Below are 20,821 nucleotides of genomic sequence, written 5' to 3' on the forward strand. Positions count from 1 at the left end.
TTAACAATTCTATGTGTACAGTGTGCGTTGTGTTTTTTTTAAATTTTATTGTTGGTAGATCATTTTGACTTGGTCATTTTAAAAGTAGCTCGTGAGTCAAAAAAGTGTGGGCACCCCTGGTGTAGGCGATATACATGCACAACTTAATAGGTCTAACTGGCAATTAACACCTCATAATTGATGCTAATTAGCATTAATTGAAACTTGCATGTAGAACTTGATAGGCACATAGCACAGTACAGTGTTCCCCCCCGTGAATTCGCAGACTCACTAATTCGTGGTATTCTCCGACCGCCTCTTCCTGAACTAAAGTTGGGCTTCACCTATCGGGTGTGTCAAAGCAGCTCCTGATGGGTGAAACCCGACTTTAGTACGGGAAGAGGCGGTTGGAGCATACCGCGAGTGATTCCCTTCACTCGCCGGTGCTCCAGCTGCCCTCTCCTGCCTCCCCAGGTGAAAAACCGTATTCGCGGTTTTTCGATATTCGCAGGGGTTCCTGGAACGGGGAGTACTGTATTGTGTGTCATGTCCAATGCACGTATCTAACAGTGGGTGTGGTGAGGGGGCAGATCATAGGCGTTTTTTCCAGCTATGTGCAGGCTTTTGACTTATGTGAATGTGTGGGGTTTCCAGTATATATGTATATATACAGTATATATATTTGTGTGGATGGTGTATATGGAATAATAGTTATTGTACTTTAGCAAGTGAAGTTAAGTGAAATTGGAAATAAAAACTTTTTAGAAATATAAAGATAATAGCTTCCTTGTATGGCAAAATGCATATTCATTGTGGATATCTTGAAAACTAGACTGCATTAGTGTGTCCCAAGAATTAGGTTGAGAAGCTCTTATCTAGAGATATTGAAGTGTTTCATTTATTAGTGAAAGCCTCTAATTGAGAAGGGACAACTGAGCCCTCCAGGGACAGAAAAGTACCTTAAACATAAACCGCTTTTATAGTATTTGAGCTTGCAGGTTGTATATAATAATGAATCCAAAAATTAACATATTTACCTTAAACCAATTACAACCAACATTAATCTAATAGGTTCAAAAAATATAAGTGTTCACCATCTTTTTGAAAAACAGAAATCTAACTTCAGTGTACTGTTTACACATGTGCAATGATGAACCACATGGGTTTCTTCAATAACTTTGGTGCAACACACTAAAAGCATTCTGGGTACTGATTAGAAAACAAGCAATTAATCTTTTTTTAAATAAAGGTTTATCCAGAACGGACAGGCCTTAAAATTGAAGTAAAACAAATGGAACTGGCCGGTCGAGGTCTGCGACTACAAATCTGTTGCACCCTCAAAGGACTCACCTTGAGTGGTACAGCAGCATGGTTGGGCATTAGCGAGGCAGACCTAATACTATTAGACACAAGAGGAGTAGGGTAGGCAGAGTACACTGAAGTTACTGGAATTCTGTTTGCAAGCTTTACACTGCAGGCTTTTCACACTCATTAGCCACAAACCTCTTTTGTGTCTGGATAACTTCTTGCGAGGAACACAACATCTTTTGTCTAATAAAAATAAGAATAATATTACTACTAGTCTCTACAACATACACATATAGAGTTAAGTCATACAAAAATGCTTACTAACAGCCAGCAATTTCTAATATATGCAATTTATTATATATGTCGAAGGTGCAATCAAAGAATGGTTTGTTGTTTTTTTAATAATAATTTCATGCCACAGAAAAGTAGTGATGGGTAGACATCCTCATTTTTCTTTTTCAAATTTACTTCAACAATCTGAGTATTTTCATTTTTACCTTATTCCCTCCCTACCACAGTTATCATCTAACATAGAAACATAGAAACATAGAAATAGACGGCAGATAAGGGCCCACGGCCCATCTAGTCTGCCCACCTTAATGTCCCTCCCCTACCTTTGCTCTGTGAATAGATCCCATGTGCCTATCCCATTTGGCCTTAAAATCAGGCACGCTGCTGGCCTCAATCACCTGTAGTGGAAGACTATTCCAGCGATCAACCACTCTTTCAGTGAAAAAGAATTTCCTGGTGTCACCTCGTAGTTTCCCGCCCCTGATTTTCAACGGATGCCCTCTTGTTGTCGTGGGACCCTTGAAAAAGAAGATATCTTCCTCCGCCTCGATGCGGCCCGTAAGATACTTGAACGTCTCGATCATGTCCCCCCTCTCTCTGCGCTCCTCGAGCGAGTATAGCTGTAATTTGTCAAGCCGTTTTTCGTATGGTAGATCCTTGAGTCCCGAGATCATCCGGGTGGCCATTCTTTGCACCGACTCCAGTCTCAGCACATCCTTGCGATAATGCGGCCTCCAGAATTGCACACAGTATTCCAGGTGGGGCCTCACCATGGATCTATACAATGGCATAATGACTTCCGCCTTACGACTGATGAAACCCCTTCGTATGCAGCCCATGATTTGTCTTGCCTTGGACGAAGCCTGCTCCACTTGATTGGCAGACTTCATGTCCTCACTGACGATTACCCCCAAGTCTCGTTCTGCTACCGTTTTTGCTAGGATCTCGCCATTAAGGGTATAAGACTTGCATGGATTCTGGCTGCCCAGGTGCATAACTTTGCATTTTTTCGCACTGAAGTTGAGTTGCCATGTCCTAGACCATCGCTCCAGTAGGAGTAGGTCGTGCATCATGTTGTCGGGCACTGAATCTTCGTCTGTTGTGCATTTGCCCACTACATTACTCAGTTTGGCGTCATCGGCGAATAATGTTATTTTACCTCGAAGCCCTTCTGCCAAGTCTCTTATAAAGATGTTGAATAGGATTGGGCCCAAGACTGAGCCCTGTGGTACTCCACTAATCACCTCCGTCATTTCGGAGGGGGTGCCGTTCACCACCACCCTTTGGAGCCTACCTCCAAGCCAGCTCCCAACCCATTTCGTCAATGTGTCACCTAATCCTATAGAACTCATCTTGCTCAGTAACCTGCGGTGTGGTACGCTATCGAATGCTTTGCTAAAGTCCAGGTACACGATGTCCAGGGACTCCCCAATATCCAGCTTCCCCGTTACCCAGTCAAAGAAGCTGATCAGGTTGGATTGGCAGGATCTCCCCTTAGTAAATCCATGTTGTCGGGGATCCCGTAGATTCTCCTCATCCAGGATCTTATCTAATTGGTGTTTGATTAGAGTTTCCATTAGTTTGCTCACTATCGATGTTAGACTCACTGGTCTGTAGTTTGCTGTCTCCATCTTTGAGCCTTTCTTGTGGAGTGGAATGACGTTAGCCATCCTCCAGTCCAACGGGACGCTGCCTGTACTAAGGGAGAGGTTGAAGAGCGTGGACAGTGGCTCCGCCAAGACATCACTCAGCTCCCTAAGCACCCTGGGGTGCAGGTTGTCCGGCTCCATTGCTTTGTTAACCTTGAGCTTTGACAGCTCACCGTAGACACTGCTGGGCGTAAACTCAAAGTTACTAAATGGGTCAACTGAGCCAACCCTTGTCTGTAGCTGAGGGCCGAGCCCTGGCGCTTCTCGGGTGAAGACTGAGCAGAAGTATTCATTTAATAGTTGGGCTTTTTCTGAATCCTTTTCCACATAGTCTCCGTCTGGTTTCCTAAGACGTACAATCCCGCCTGAGTTTTTTCTTCTATCACTGATATACCTGAAGAAGGATTTATCTCCCTTCTGGATGTTCTTTGCTAGAGACTCCTCTACCATTTTGGGAGACTGCATCCAATCAAGTCAAGCCCTCCTAACTAACCAAAGACTTGAAGAGCCAACAGGATTGATTTTATGAGCATGGGGGAGGAAAGTGGTGTAGTGGGTTAGAGCTACAGCCTCATCACCCTGAGGTTGTGGGTTCAAAACCCTTACTACTCCTTGTGACCCGATGACACGGAGACAGAATTTGTCCCTGTCCCCATGGATAATCTAATCTAACTCTTACCCCCTCTTCCACAAAGCCGCGCAGCAACAGCCCCGAAGCCCTTTAAATCTCTACGGACTGTGGGGTTGTTACCGCACGGCAGCCGCTAGTGTGGCTTTGTAGAAGAGGGGGTTAGTTTTATATACCAAATCATTTCCTAAAATTAGGGGCTCGATTCGGTTTACATGATTAGAATTCCAGGAAGAAATCCATTAACACTCGGAGCTATCACGTAAAAAAATGATGGAACATAGTGGTTTTCAGGGTTTTACGAAAGATCTGAAGAGATAGACAAGATCTCATATGAGAAGGTAATCCATTCCATATTGCAGTTAATAAATATGGAAAGGAATGGGAGATTTTACTAACTGACTTTATTCCTTTTAAAGATGGAAAAGAGAGCTTGTACATATGGGTTGTTCTTGTGCCTGAAGATATCACGGTGTTTAGAGCAAAATAAATCAAAGGAGCAAAGAGTCCATGTAAGATTTTAAAGCCTATACAGGCTCATTTAAACTGGATTCTCAGTCGAAGAGGGAGCCAATGTAGCTTCCTCAGCAAAGGTGACACATGATCAAACTTTTTCTTTCAAAAAATCAATCTGGCTGTGGTGTTTTGAACCAGATGCAATCAATTCCTTGACTTAATCCCACATAAATAGAATTACAGTAATCCAATTGTGCCAAAATGATAGTTTGAACCAACACTGCAAAATGATCTTGATGGAAGAGATGACAAATTTTTCTCAACGTACAAGGACTAAAGAAACGTTTTTTTGATGAGATGATTTACTTAACATTGGAAAGAGAGAGGAATCCAAGACAACACCCAAAACTCTGGAAGATGATTTAATATGCATAATGTCACCAGAGTTAAGTGACTGAAGATGGCAAATTTTCAATTTCCAGGCCAAACCATAATAATTTTGTCTTTGTTGCATTAAACTTCATTTGAGCCTGAGATGACCATGATTGTAATTTAGAAATACAAGCGTTTATATTAGCTGTGAGGTTACTTAAATTAGGATCAACTTCTAACAAGATGAAAATATCATCAGCATAGGTGAACATCGTCTTAATGGAATTACTTTATAATTTTAATGTGGTCATATAAATGTTAAAAAGAATTGGAGACAATAGAGAGCCCTGTGGGACACCACAATCTGGCATCCATGCAGCAGATGTTGTACCCTCAAAAATTAATGTAATGTAAGAAAATTAGCTTAATGTAAGAAATCCTGTAAACCGTGGGAAACCAACCCATGACATACGTTAGTGTCTATCTCAACCTCAGTCCTTCTACAGCAGCATTCTTCAATGCAAGACTTGAGGGTCAGTGGCTGTGCCCAGTCATACTCTGATTCTTCCCTCTCTCCTTAAAGAATGATCCGAAGATGGTTTCCCAAGGAAACAGGGACAAATTCTGTCCCCATGTCATTCTCTACAGCCTTGGCAAGTCACTTAATCCTCCCCTGCCCAAGATACATTAGATAGACTGAGCCCACCGGGACCGATGTGGAAAAATACTTGAGTTGTAACCTGTTCTGGACTCCTTTGGGAGGACAGGCTAAAAATTAAATAAATACATTCTTCCTTCTGCAGTTCAACAGTATCACCTCCTTGACTTGGCACTTCTCTAAGGGGACCTCTTAATAAGCTGCCAAAAAAGTAGCCTTTCACAGGTTTTTCCCTTGCACTAAGGCCACAATATGGTCAATTTTGTATTATTGGTCATTCCCATGCAGCCATTAAAAAAAATTACCTTGTAAGCCCTTACCACTACCCATGTTGTAGGTGGTAAGGGTTCATGTGGTAATCCCAGCTAACTAGTTAGCGTGTGGTAATCTAGCTGTGCTATCTGATTAGCTCTTTACCTCCCCAACATGGCCTCTAAATTTTTTTTAGCATGTGCTGATTTGGCACCTACCACAGGATGCCTAAATACCTCCTGCGGTACGCCAATTTAAGTTGCATCTGGTTCACAATAGCAGATTAGTAAAAGGGTCCCCAAGAGATCCAGTTGGTCACAAGTTTTATTTAGCATTTGCACTGGAGTCCAGATTTATGAACTTCTACCCCCCCCCATCCCTCCTCCAAAGTTAGGAGACCGAGATTCTCAGGATGACTAATTCTGCCTTAATTAGCAGTGCATAAAGAAAAGCTCATGGTACATCCTTCTCTGAGGAACCTCTGTAGGGGGCTTCAAAGTAAATGACACCTCATCCAGGAACTGAACCCTGGAGATGCTCAACATTGGCCCAAAGCTATACAATAAGGAACAATCTGATATCCATTTAAGTAATACATTTGTCAGAACTAGAATGGCAATGCTTGTAGCAAGTATTGTTCAGAAGCCCCAATTTAGCAGTCACTAGACCTGTCTGCTGCAGTGGCGTACCTAGCATATGTCCACAAATGACACAGATAACGTGAAAACTCAATGTATAAAATAAACACTTTTAATAATGGTTAATGCTGTGATGTCCTCTATTCTGATACAAAAACAGCATAGGCTATGAATAACTCAAAATAAAACATAGTAACATAGTAGATGACGGCAGATAAAGACCCGAATGGTCCATCCAGTCTGCCCAACCTGATTCAATTTAAATTTTTTTTTTTTTAAATAATTTTTCTTCTTAGCTATTTCTGGGCAAGAATCCAAAGCTTTACCCGGTACTGTGCTTGGGTTCCAACTGCCGAAATCTCTGTTAAGACTTACTCCAGCCCATCTACACCCTCCCAGCCATTGAAGCCCTCCCCTGCCCATCCTCCACCAAATGGCCATACACAGACACAGACCATACAAGTCTGTCCAGTAACTGGCCTAGTTCAATATTTAATATTATTTTCTGATTCTAAATCTTCTGTGTTCATCCCATGCTTCTTTGAACTCAGTCACAGTTTTACTCTCCACCACCTCTCTCGGGAGCGCATTCCAGGCATCCACTATCCTCTCCGTAAAGTAGAATTTCCTAACATTGCCCCTGAATGAAGGAAAAAAACCTCAGAAAAGGGCCCTCCCACCTCCGCCAAAGTGGTTAGTTAAAGATGGTTGAGCAGTAACCTCATTGGCAAAAAACCTTCAATATAATTATAGCCTTATGCTGTGCTTTGCTTAATGAAAAAACAAAAGATAGAAGAAAATAATAGATGAAAATTTTCAACTTATCTTCAGCTGATCGGTACACCACAACGGTGGCCAGCGTTTCACAAAAATTGCTGCCTCAGGGTGTATCCCAACCGATCAGTCATCTTTCAAACAGGACGCCAATAGTCGTTTATTATTTTGCACCTAGCTTATGTGACACCCGGGGCCCATCATTTTTTGACACCCCCCATCTATATGAAAAATGTGATTTTTAGTAACAATCCACATATCGCACAACAAGAGTGTACCTAGGAAAAGGCAGCATCTTAAACACTGCAGTGAGCACTAGAACACCAACATATACACTGTAAAACTAAACAAGCCAGATCCCGCACAGTCAATTGATCCTGTAGTCAATGCCAACTGAAAACTATGTTCTTTTCATACACACAGAACAGAGATACACCCTAGCCCAATATGGAATAATCACAAACTAAAAATAGAAATATGTAGACAAAAGTTAAACTGAACCGCCAAGAAACCAGACTCTGCAAACAATGTAAAACCACAACACCACAAAAACAGTGACACATGTCCCCTAATACTGTGCAAAATATAAAGACAGTAGATGTAAATTTGAAAAAACTGATACATATGAATCACCACTTTACAAATTAACAAATAAAAATAAAACAAATAATGAGAAATAAGAAAATACCATTTTATTGGACTAATCCATTTTTCAATTAGCTTTCAGAGGCCAAATCTTTCTTCAGAACAGTACAGTATACTGCTGTTATGGTATCCTGTCCTGACCTGAGGAAAGGGGTTTAGTCCAAAAAATGACCTTATTTCCATTTCCTATTTATAAACTTTTATCAATACAGTTACAATACTACTTGATTCTAAGTAAAGCAACAAAAAAATCTTTCTACCTTTTGTCATTTCTGCTTTAATCATCTTCTCTTTGCTCTCTTCTTTCTATATAGCATTTGTCCTCTCTCCCTTCCATGCAACATCTGCCCTATCTTTGCCCCTTCCACCCATCTTCTGCCCTCTCTCTCTCTACCCCTTCCATCTACTGCCCACACTCTCTGCCCCTTCCATCTACTATCCACCCTCTCTCTCTTCCATATGGCATCTTCCTTCTTTCTATGTCCCTTCAATAAACTGTATATCCTGTGTCACTTCTCTCCTTTGCACACGATTCATTTCAGTTTCACTCCCTCTCCATTTTTCTGTCTCCACCTCCTCCCCTATGCTTTGGCATCTGTCTCTTTCTCTTCTCCTTTCCTTCCTTCCTTCCTTCCTTCCCACTACACACCATGGTCTGGTATCTCTATCTCCTTCCGTTCCCTCCCCCCATGCCATGGAATCTTTTCCTCCCCCTCCATGATCTGGTATCTCCTTTCCTTTTTTCCTTTCCCTCCCTCCCATGGACTTGGCATCTCTGGTTACTCTCCCTTGCCTTTCTTCTCCCTCCTTCCCTCTCTCTCCCCAATTGGGTGCTGCAGCAGCAGCATTTCTCTCCCCCCTTCCCTGTGCAGCATCAGGAGCATTTCTCCCCCCCTTTCCTGTGCAGCAGTAGTATTTCTCCCCTCCCCCCTTGCCTGTGCAGCATTTCTCCCCCTTCCCTGTGCAGCAGCAGCATGTCTCCCCCCTTCCCTGTGCAGCAGCATGTCTTCCCACCCTTGCCTGTGCAGCATTTCTCCCCCTTGCCTATGCAGTAGCAGCATGGCTCCCCCCCTTGTCTGTGCAGTATTTCTCCCCCTTGCCTGTGCAGCATTTCTACCCTCCCCCTTCTCTGTGCAGCAACAATATTTCCCTGCCCAGCATTTCTGGCCGGTTCCCCTGCTCAAAGCCGCAGGCATCTACATCTCACGCGATCCGCGGCTGCGTCGGAAGCATTCCCTCTGATGTCACGACATCAGAGGGAACACTTCTGACGCAGCTGTGGATTGTACGAGGAGCCGACGCCCGCAGCTTTGAGCAGGGGAACCGGCCAGAAGCTGAAGAACCGCCGAGTGAGCACCCACGGACACCCCTGTTTACTGCCGCTGGTGATGGTTAAGTAAAGCAGCAGCGACAGAATAGGGAGGGTGGCCTGCTGTGCACCCCCTTGGCGCATGCACCCTCTTGGCGCATGCACCCGGGGCGGACCGCCCCCTCCACTCCCCCTTGGTACCTCACTGGTCTGCTGGAAAAATTTGTCAAACAAAGCTCCCCCCTTCTGAACTGAATTGCCATCATGCTGATATTGAAAAGGATGCAAGCAGGTGCAAGCCAATTGAATCCCTTTTTCAAACATGTTTCTGCCCTTAGCACACTGAACCTTTAGATATATAGTTCTCTATATCAGTGTTTTTCAACCTTTTTTGGGCAAAGGCACACTTGTTTCATGAAAAAAATCACGAGGCACACCACCATTAGAAAATGTTAAAAAATTTAACTCTGTGCCTATATTGACTATATATAAAGTAATTCTCTTGAATAGGAATCAAATAAACACAAAGAAAGTATTTTATAATGCTGCCACCGCCAACAACACCGTTGGCGGCGGTGGCACCCAAGTGGCTAAAGAGCCGCAGTTTGCCGGCCTAGGGACAACACTGGAGGGTGGCCAGCTGTGCACCCCCTTGGGATGTAAACCCGGGGTGGGGCAGACCGCCCCCCCCCACCCTGGTATGCCACTATCTGTACCTCACTCCCTCCCTATGACCAAAAATTCTCCTTTCTTCTATTCCCCGTGTACACAACCATCTCTTTCCCTCCCTTCCTCTCTCCAAAGTCCATGCCTTCTGTGTCCAAACACTCATTCCCTCCCCCACCTCAGCATCTCTTTCCCTCCCTTCCTCTCTCCCAAGTCCATTTCTTCTGTGTCCAAAAACGCATTCCCTCCCCCCCCTCAGCATCTCTTTCCCTCCCTTCCTCTCTCCCAAGTCCATTTCTTCTGTGTCCAAAAATGCATTCCCTCCCCCCACCTCAGCATCTCTTTCCCTCCCTTCCTCTCTCCCAAGTCCATGCCTTCTGTGTCCAAAAACCCATTCCCTCCCCCACCTCAGCATCTCTTTCCCTCCCTTCCTCTCTCCCAAGTTCATGCCTTGTGTCCAAAACGCACTCCCTCCCCCCTTTTGTGTTCCGTGTTTGCCTACCAGCCCATCTTTGCAACTTTCTCAGCAAAACGAAGCTCAAGCCGCGAGGCTTGTCTTCTGCTTCCTGTCTGCCCTGCCGCACACAAATAGCCGAACGGAAGTATTCTCCGACGTCAGCGCTGACGTCGGAGGGCAGGCTTTGCTTAAGCCCTCCCTCCGACGTCAGCACTGACATCGGGGAACGCTTGCGATCGGCTATATGTTAGCTGCAGGGCAGGCAGGAACAGAAGACGAGCCTCGCGGCTCGAGATGTATTGAACTCAGCAGGTCCCCCGTTCAGCTCTCTCCTGTCCACGTGGGGCGGATCGCCCCTCTCCCTAGACTGGTGGTACTGCCCTGATGGCGGCCCTGACCGTACGGCACACCAGGCAACATCTCGCGGCACACTAGTGTGCCGCGGAACAGCGGTTGAAAAACACTGCTCTATATAGCCAAAAATTACTGTCCTAGTAGAGCGAGCTTAGTTAGTCCAGAGGCAGGGCTTAAAAGTTACGTGGAGAATGGCTAAATTCAGCTGCTCCGTATCCAATATTTTAAACATACCACTGATTGAGCCATATAGCAAGTAAACTTTATATGAATATGTTATCTGTATAAAGTTGTGTGTATCTGTCCATCGGCCACTGCTGGATATATGTACTATATAACTTTATACAGATAACGTTATCCATATAAAGTTATACCTGTTTTGGGCCATTGTAGTTGTACATTTAGGACTCCTTTTACTAAGCTGCGATAGCGTTTTTAGCGTGCACAGAATTGCTGCTATGCGGCTGGAACTAACGCCAGCTCAATGCTATCACAGCTTAGTAAAAGGAGCCCTTAAAGTTTTATGGCTACACATTCTTTAAATATTTATTCCATCTCTAATCTTGATGGGAGTGATCTGTAGATATATTTATTTTCACAGAGAGAGAAAAACAGGGACTATAGTGTAGCCAGGAGAAATCTAACCACAATATACAGCACACAAGAACCTGCCACAGTATATTGTTCTATTAAACTTTTGTTAAGAAACACAATTGAGGAATCTACTACTACTATTAATTATTTCTATAGTGCTATCAGATGTATACAAAGAAGACAGTCCTTGCTCGAAAGAGCTTACAATCTAAACAGACAAGACAGGCAAATCTCTCCAGCAAATGATATCCTCTATGGGAGGTTTCTGGCTCGTATGTCGAAATCACAGATACTTAATCTAACAAATATCTTTTTAAATGGGTGGCTAAATACAGTACTCCCCCGATATTCGTGGGGGTTCCGTTCCAGGAACCCCCGTTAATCTTGAAAAACCACGAATACGTTGTTTTGTGATGGAGACTGGAGAGGGCAGCGGGAGAGGCAGGAGAGGACAGCCGGAGCACCGGCGAGTGAAGAAAATCACTCGCTATATGCTCCGACCGCCTCTTCCTGCACTAAAGTCGGGCCTTACCAATCAGAAGCTGCGTGTCAAAGCAGCTCCTGATTGGTAAGGCCCGACTTTAGTGCAGGAAGGGGTGGTCGGAGCATACAGCGAGTGATTTCCTTCACTCGCCGGTGCTCCGGCTGCTCTCTCCTGCCTCTCCAGCTGTCCTTTCCTGGTTGGTGATTCGCGGTCGGAAAATATCGCAAATGGCCGGGACCGCGAACCGCTGACCACGAATGACCATGGGAACACTGTATATTAGATACTTAGAGGGGCATAATCGAAAGGAATGTCTAAGTCCGTTTTTGTCCAAGTCACAAGTCATCCAAAGTAAAAAACAGCGTAGGACACATTTTCGAAAAATACGTCCAAAAAAATATTTTTTTTCAAAAATCATCTAACTATACGTCCAGCTGCCTGATCATCCAGATCGCTATATCGTCCATCTTTATACCACATTTTTGTCCAATTTTTCGTCCAAGCCCAAAACGCCTAGAAACAGACCTTTTGGATGTGGAAGGGGTCTGCAAAGTGATGGACAGGACACCCACACAGGGCACCTAAACAGTGGGGGTACCTTACAGGGCACTGCTGTGAACTTCACAAAAAGGGTGGCACGTAATCATCTCACTACAGCTCCCTTATAGGTAATGGTGAGCTCCCCCCAACCACCTCCAGAATCTCCTAGACCCACCTATCTACCACTTCAATAGCCCTTATGGCTAGGGCAGTTCAAAAGGGTTTGAGGGATTTTTGGGGAGTGCACATGTTTCGCTATGATTGCAGTGATTAGAGTGGCTCATGGGCCTGGGTCCTCCTCTCCATGGGTCCCGAACCCACCCCCAAGATGACTTAAGACGCCTCTGTGCAGCTCGACTAGGCTTTCCTATGTCATGATGCCAGGTGCTGATATTCTGGAGGCAGAATTTAAAAGTTGTGATTACGATTTTTATGGGTGGGGGGTCAGCGATCAATGGGGTAGTGTGTGGGGGTCTGTACTATGTGTTTGCAGTGCTTATCTAGTATGACAGGGACCCCGTGTAGCGCGATACAAATCCTGTGCCAAGCGCCCAGCAAGTCCCTATTTCCTCCACAGAATCTAGGTTTAAGCCAGAAGCATTGCAGTACAGAAAACTACACAACCCAAGAGCCTCTAGTTTTCTTTCTGTGCCAGTAAGAAAGAGCAGGGTGGAACCTTGAATAGAGGGGGAAGGTGCCTTTAAGAATTCTCTTGTGTAAGCTAAGGGAGTAGGGTGTGGTAAAGCAAACCCTTTTACTCCCAATAGCAGAGAGAAGCAGGAGAGACAAGGAAAGGAGGAAGTTAGTCCTCATGCTTTCCAACCCCAGCTTGCTGACTGGGAAATGGAAGACGTCAGCTCAGAGTCAGGGAGCTCTGAGGAAGAAACTCCCATAGAAGCAGTGGTAGAACAGCTCACCTTCAGACCCCATGGAAATGTAGATTGCACTACAGGTGGGAGGATTCTTATTCTAAACGTTACTGGAATTTGAAATATGTTTTGAGAGTGTGCTGAACCAGTACCTACTAACTTGGGGAAAACAGGGAAGCCTGTGTTTTGCCTTTGTTTGGGGTTTTACATTTTTGCTGCTCCCCAAACTGTGTGAACTATGCTGGTTGTCTTTTGTGTGTTTTAAACCAGAACTGTTTTTGCCCCAAGGCTGCTTATGTTTGCTGGACTGTTTATAGAGGACTGTAGCAATAAGATCTCCAGGAGTGGGGGGAATGTTTTCTTTATTCAGCATTGCGTTTCTTGCTGGGAAACAGCATGACCAACCAATTTTAGGGCAGGGCTGCTGCCTCAGCACTGCCAAAGGAAAAACTCTGGTTTTGAGTTTGAAGGGATTTTTTTCTTTTTCTGATGTGGTAAAGCTTATAAGTGCCAAAGCTTGAATGCTGGGTCCTGTTTATGAACTATGCTTAACCTGGAGGCACCAAACTGTTTTGTTGTAATTGCTCAATTATGCCATCTGACCTGACTGTGAATTCAATTTTTATTACCAATTAAATACAGCAGTGGCTTTGCTTTTGAAACTCAGTGTGGCTCACCTCTTTTTGCACTCAGTGGAAAGCTTAGCCGGAGCACATCAGTGGGCCTGGGAGCCACTGGCAGGGTCCGGGTCACAAACAAACTTTATTCCTTGTGTCACGGGGCCCCGAGTGGGTCACACCAGCCTAGCCCAAGTGTCCATGCCACACTGGTCACTTTAGGTTGGGTTTTGTGACTTAGACAATGTTTTAAATGGTCTAAGTCACAATGTCCAAGTTCCATTTAGGCTGTGTTGTAAAACATTCAGTTATACATGCAGTATGACTAAGTCTAAGCTGGCCCATGTCCCTTCCAAATCCCATCCTTGACACTCCTTCTGAAATGCCCTGTGTAGTTCTGGTCGTTCAGCAGCACTGGGATGGCCTAAGTCGTTTGTAAACACATCCAAGATTATCGGCACTTGGACGTCTTTCGTTTATGCCGACTTAGGCTGGTTTTTGGATGATTTTCTCTTTCGATTATGAGCCCCTTAGGGATTAATCTACCCCAACAGATTGAACAATTATATGCCTGTAACTGGCCCAGCTGCCTTCATGTTTTTTTTAGTTTACTGGAACATTGGGGACCTCTTTCTCGTTCATGGTTGGGAAAGAAGCAAAAAACTACAGGCCGGTAAGCCTCACTTTCAGTTATTGGAAAAATAACAGAAGCGTTGCTGAAGGAAAGGATAGCAAATTGGCTAGAACCTAATGAGTTACAAGATCCGAGACAATATGGTTTTACTAAAGGTAAATTGTGCCATCTAAGCTGATTTAATTCTTTGACTAGGTGACCAGAGAATTGGATCAAGGATGTGTGCTAGATGTAATTTACTTAGATTTCAGCAAAACCTTTGACACAGTTCCTCATAGGAGGCTCTTAAACAAACTTGACAAGCTGAAGTTAGGATCCAAAGTGGTGAACTGTATTAGAAATTGGTTGACGGACAGATGTCAGAGGGTGGTGGTTAATGGAATTCGCTCGGAAGGAAAGGTACGTAATGGAGTGCCCCAAGGATCGATGCTGGAGCCAATAGAAAGAGGGTGGTCTTTTTTATAAGTGATTTTGCTGAAGGGTTGTCGGGTAAGATTTGCCTCTTTGCAGATGATACCAAAGTCTGCAATAGAATAGACACCACTGTTGATGTGATAACATGAAGAAAGACCTAGCGAAGCTTGAAGAATGGTCTGAAATATGGCAGCTAAAATTTAATGCTAAGAAATGCAAGGTCATGAATTTGGGCTGCAAAAACCCACGAGAACAGTACAGTTTAGGGGGAGAAGAACTTATGTGCACAACAAGAGCGGGACTTGGGTGTGATTGTATGTGATGATCTTAAGGTGGTCAAACAGTTTGAAAAGGTGGTGGCGAAAGCTAGAAAGATGCAAGGGTGCATAGGAAGAATATGGCCAGTAGGAAAAATGAGATATTGATACCCCTGTATAAGACCTCATTTTTAATATTGTGTACAATTCTGGAAACCACACCTTTAAAAAGATATGGATGGAGTCGGTCCAGAGGAAAGCTACTAAAATGGCGCATAGTCTTCGTCATAAGGTGTATGGGGACAGACTCAAATATCTCAATATGTATACTTTGGAGGAAAGAAGGGAGAGGAGAACTATGTGCATGAGTCAAGTCTCATTTGAAAGGAAGCTCTGAAATGAGAGGGCATAGGATGAAGTTAAGAGGTGATAGGCTCAGGAGTAATCTATGGAAATACTTTTTTACAGAAAGGGTGGTAGATGTGTGGAACAGTCTCCCGGAAGAGACTGTCTGAATTCAAGATGTGTGGAACAGTCTCCCGGTAAAGACAAAGACTGTCTGAATTCAAGAAAGCATGGAATAGGCATGTATGATCTTTTAGAGAGAGGAAGAGATAATGGTTACTGTGGATGGGCAGACTGGATGGGCCATTTGGCCTTTATCTGCCATCATGTTTCTATGTTTCTATGGATGGAAGGGTCAGAAAAAGAAGGCAGACAGTGGATGGAACAAATAGAAGATGAGAAAAGCAGAAACCAGAGAAGACAAAGGTAAAGAAAATACTTTTTTTTATAGAATAAAGTAGCTGTGTTGATAAATGTTTATAAATAGAAATGGAAAACAGGTGATCTTTTTATTGAACTCATTTTAATACATTTTTGACTAACTTTTGGAGACCAAAGCCTCCTTCCCTAAGTCAGGACAGGGTACTGTAACAGCAGTATACTGTACTGACCTGAGGAAGAAGTTTTTGGCCTCTGAAGCTAATTGAAAAATGTATTAGTCCAATAAAATGGTATTATTCTTATTTTCCATCTTTTGTTTCTATTTGTTAATTTGTAAATTGGTGATTGTTATTTGCCTTTTTTTCAAATTTACATCTGCTATCTTTATATTTTGCACAATATTAGGGAACATACATCACTGTTTCTGTTTCCATGTGCTGCACTGTATGCAGAGTCTGGTTTCTTGGTGGTTCAGTTAACTTTTGACTACATATTTCTATTTTTACTTTGTGATTACTTATTCCATACTGGTGAAGGTGTATCTATATTCTGCTGTATGAAAAAAACATGGTTTTCGGTTAGCATTGACTGCAGGATCGATCTGTATTAATTTGGCTTTAGTTTTACAATGAGTTTATTGATGCTCTAGTACTCACTGTAATGTTTAAGACGCTGCCTTTTTCTAGGCACACCCTTGTGTGACTTGTGGATTATTATTAAAAATAACTTTTAATGTAGAGGAGAGGGGTGTTTAAAAGGATTGGCCCTGGGAGTCAAATACACTAGGTACGCTACTGGGAGAGGAGAAAAAGAGAGAGAGAGATACTGCTTGGGGGGGAGGGGGGGTAGAGGGACAAGGTTGGGGTGGGGGTAGGGCTGGACATAGGAGGTGGGGCTTTGTTGGAGAGGCATCACAACCAGCCCTGCTCAGCCCAGATATTCAATGCTGGGCTATTTTGAATGACCAGCATTGAATATCTGGTTAGCCAGCTAAGTCCCTGTTTATTTAATTGCTGTAAACCGAGTCGAGCTTTCTCAGAATGATGACTTGGTATACAAAGTTAAGCTTTAGTTTAGTTTAGTCGATAATCAGTGCTGGTCGGCTAAGTTTATAGCAGCCAAAGATAGACCAGCTATTAATGTGGACCAATTTGGCCATAACACTTAGCTAGCGCTTTGAAATTCATGGATAAGTTTGTGCGACAAAGCCATCTAGCTTCTGAACTGTAATATTCAGCGGCTACCTCCTACGGAATATTAGTGTTTAACCAGCTAAGTGCTATTTAACCAACCAGGAGCTCTTCCTGTCCAGTTAAATAGGGCCGAATATCGGACTTGCATTCTCTCCTCTTTCCCATGCATCAAGTTTCAAGTTTCAAGTTTATTATAAAATTTGATTAATCGCCTATTCAAAGTTCTAGGCGATGTACATCAGTAATTACAAAATATATAAATTTATAGTAATTTAACATACGTTAAAGTATCCGAAGTATACATGACATAACGATACAAACTTGAAAACAATGGGTAAGATGAGGTATAGAAATACATTTTAATATAATAGAGACATTTAAGGATAAAAACAATGGGGAAGGTAGGTGAATTTAAAATGATTAAAAAAAGTTAAAATATAAAAATTAATTAATCGCTGAAAGCATCTTTAAAAAGAAATCCTTTAAGATTACTCTTAAATTTATCTAAAATTCTTTCTTCTCTCAAATAAATCGGCAAAGAGTTCCAGGCTAGAGGGGCTGTAACAGAAAAAATGGTCTGTCGTCGTGTGCCTATAACTTTTAATGATGGGACAACTAATAAATGTTGATCAGTTGATCGTAATACTCTTGAAGTTTTATAGGGAATTAAGAATTTATAAATAAAAGCTGGAGTCTTTGATGTTATTGATTTAAAGGTAAGCAGGTTTAATTTGTAGATAATTCGATATGCGACTGGCAACCAATGAGCTTTCCGGAGTAATGGTGTAACATGATCATATTTCTTAGCGTTTTCAATCAGTTTAATCGAGGTATTTTGAACGATCTGCAGGCGCTTGATTTCTTTTTGTGCTATTCCGTTAAATAAGGCATTACAATAGTCTATCTTTGAAATTACTAAAGAATGTATCAAAATATTCAGAGATTTTGGACAAAGAAATTTTTTCATTGAACGTATTTGGCGGAGACTGTAGAAAGTAGATTTCACGACTTGACTGATATACAGTAAATGAGATGAATTAACCCAGGAATTCCGAGGTCTTCACTGATGCTACCAGTGACCTGCAATGAAGCCTACAAGGAGCCAAGGAGGAGTGAGAGAAAGAGATAGTGAGACACTGATGATACCAGCGATCTGTTATCCCAGGAGTGAGGGGCCAATGAAGCTTTCAAGAAGCCATGGAGGAGTGAGGGAAAGTGTGTGTGAGAGAGAGAGAAGAGATGCAGCCAGAGGAGACTTCAAACAGCCATATTTCTCTTTCTTCGTGCTTGAGGATATCACGCTCTGTTTCAATCGGCCTCCCCCCAATTTCTTTCTTTGAACTAGTGCAAATGGTGTCTCTTTTTTTAAGAGTTCGATGCCACACCAGAACAATGCTTGTGCTACACAAAACGGTTGTTTTACCAACCAGAGGCAGCTATTATGCAGTCCAAATGTATTTAGACTCGGCTGGTTTGTCCCTGTTTCAACCAATGTAGTACAGGGGTCTCAAAGTCCCTCCTTGAGGGCCGCAATCCAGTCGGGTTTTCAGGATTTCCCCAATGAATATGCATTGAAAGCTGTGCATGCACATAGATCTCATGCATATTCATTGGGGAAATCCTGAAAACCCGACTGGATTGCGGCCCTCAAGAAGGGACTTTGAGATCCCTGATAGTACTACTACATCATGAATAATTTCTAAAGCGCTAGTAGACTCTCTACTGACCCTAACTCTTCTGCTGTTCATCACCACATGATCCCTGGTAGGGTTGACCCTGTGCTCATCAACATATGGAATATTACATGGTTTCTGAGAGGGGAAGGAAGGAGATGTCACTGCCTAGTTTTAATAATAATAATAATTTATTTTCTTATATACCGCCAAAGCCATGGTAGTTCGAGGTGGTTTACAACAAGAGCGCTGGACAGTCAGTGATAAGTTACAATATAGAATCGTTGAATAAAAGTACACTGAAAACAAGTATAAATAAGAAGAGCTGGACAGTCAGCGACATAGCTATGAATTGGATACAGAATATGAGAGGTAATGAACAACAAATTCTTAGGTGACAAATCGGTTGAACAGTTTTGTTTTTACTAATTTTCTGAAGCCTTGATAGGAAGAGGAGAGCATGATAATGTTACCTAGCCAGTCGTTCAGTTTACCTGCCTGGAAGGCTAGAGTTCTGTCCAGGAATCTTTTGTAACGGCAGGCCTTTATTGTTGGGTGTGTAAATAAGTGGATTTTACATGAGGGCGTGATAGTGCAACCCATATTGAAGTGGGAGACCAGGTACATAGGGGCCGGACCAAAGATTGATTTGAAGCAGAGACAAGAGAATTTAAATATTACTCTGGCCTCAGGGGCAGCCAGTGAAGTTTTAGATAATAGGGGGTAATGTTTTGATAGCTGGGTGCTAATTAGATGGCAGGCACACAAACAAATGTTATAAATAAGATAAAAGGTGAAAAAGATTTATGTACTCACCCATAGATGCAAGAAATGTCAATCACGACATCGATCATATCACAGCAGAGCTCGTATGTCTGCATGTCGACAGGACTGCTGTCTGTCGCAATGTAAATCTTACTGACCACATCAAACAGAAAAGCTTTTTCAATCCCTGAGTTCTGAAACAGAGAACACATCTGACTACCAAAGGTACTATTATCAGGCATACATCCCATGCAGATTCAAAGGAGGTCAGTGCATGAAAAACAACGCTGCACGGAGAGAACATTCCAGTTTAGATCCAGAGGAGTAAAATCAAGAAACATGCAAGCAAGAAAAGACTGGATGTATTGCAGAGAGAGATGAGGCCTTTGGGATATTCCCTATTTGAAGAAGGAAACAGGATGGGGCTGTGGAGATAAAAAGAACAGGGTTCCATGGCCCCGTCATGCTTCCCTCCTCAAATAGGGCATGTGGCCAACAGAAGAAGCAAAGAGAGAAAAACAAAAGACAGCAACAGTATGCATTTTATGCTCAAAAGGCTGGAAGCAATCTAATATAATAAAACGCTAGCCGCGCATGCGCACTCAGAACTGTGTGATCTGAAATCCCTGATCTGTGAGATGTATGTCCTTGGCTTTGCAGACGTGCGCATGCGCAAGTCCCCAGCCTTACTGCTTCCCAGCCGCATTGCTTTCCAGCTGCAAGCGTTAGACTCCCTGCTCTCCAGATCGCGGTGTACAGTCCGGTAGGGCACTGGAAGCTAGGGAGAAAGCAAGGACTCAGTGCGTCTTCGTCGTCGTCTTCGCCCCTCCCCCCCAATCCCCGTTGAGCCTCCCACCCGATTTTCTCTTCTCGCGGTCTGGCCGGCTACCTTAGTCCCTTGCCGCCGCCGCCACCCCCTTCCCTTCCCGCGGTCGACAAACCTCTTGGCTCCAGCAGCGGCCGCAGCACTGTAAACACGCTGCTTCGCGGCCTCTACTGCCTTGATTTGCTCTTCCGTGTCCCTGATGACATCATCAGATACGCGGCAGAGCAAATCGGGGCAGTAGAGGCCGCGAAGCAGCATGTTTACAGTGCTGCGGCCGCTGCTGGAGCCAAGAGGTTTGTCGACCGCGGGAAGGGAAGGGGGTGGCGGCGGCAAGGGACTAGGGGAGCTGGCCAGACTGCGAGAAGAGAAAATCGGGTGGGCCACGAAGAGACAGGGAGGAACTGGAGCTGGAGAGGGAAAGGGGCCTGCTTTGGGGAAGGACTGTGCTTGGAGGCAGACAGCTTTGCTTGGGGGGGAGACAGAAGGGGGGCCACAGAGAGACAGGGAGGAACTGGAGCGGGAGAGGGAAAGGGGCCTGCTTTGGGGGAGGGGTGTGCTTGGAGGCAGACAGCTTTGCTTGGGGGGGAGACAGAAGGGGGGCCACGGAGACACAGTCAGGGAGGAACTGGAGGGGCAGAGGGAAAGGGGTCTTCTTTGGGGGAGGGGTGTGCTGGGAGGTAGATAGCTTTGCTTGGGGGGGAGACAAAATGGGGGCCACGGAGAGACAGTCAGGGAGGAATTGGAGGGTAGAGGGAAAGGGATCTGCTTTGGGGGGGGAGGGGTGTGCTGGGAG

At 43.9% G+C, this 20,821-nt stretch overlaps 1 protein-coding gene across 3 annotated transcripts in view; it reads right to left on the reverse strand.

Annotated features, from left to right (window-relative positions):
- RRAGD (Ras related GTP binding D) overlaps window positions 1-20,821 on the reverse strand; it is a 149,390-nt gene that overhangs the window by 13,879 nt on the left and 114,690 nt on the right. For all 3 annotated transcript variants that reach the window (XM_033936197.1, XM_033936196.1, XM_033936195.1), the window contains exons 5-6: window positions 19,254-19,396; window positions 1,483-1,530 (exon numbers count right to left, since the gene is read on the reverse strand). In XM_033936197.1, coding sequence (XP_033792088.1) covers window positions 1,483-1,530; window positions 19,254-19,396 — 191 coding nt within the window. The remainder of the gene's footprint in view (window positions 1-1,482; window positions 1,531-19,253; window positions 19,397-20,821) is intronic.

This window comes from Geotrypetes seraphini, chromosome 3 (assembly GCF_902459505.1).
Source record: "Geotrypetes seraphini chromosome 3, aGeoSer1.1, whole genome shotgun sequence".
NCBI classification, from domain to species: Eukaryota; Metazoa; Chordata; class Amphibia; order Gymnophiona; family Dermophiidae; genus Geotrypetes; species Geotrypetes seraphini.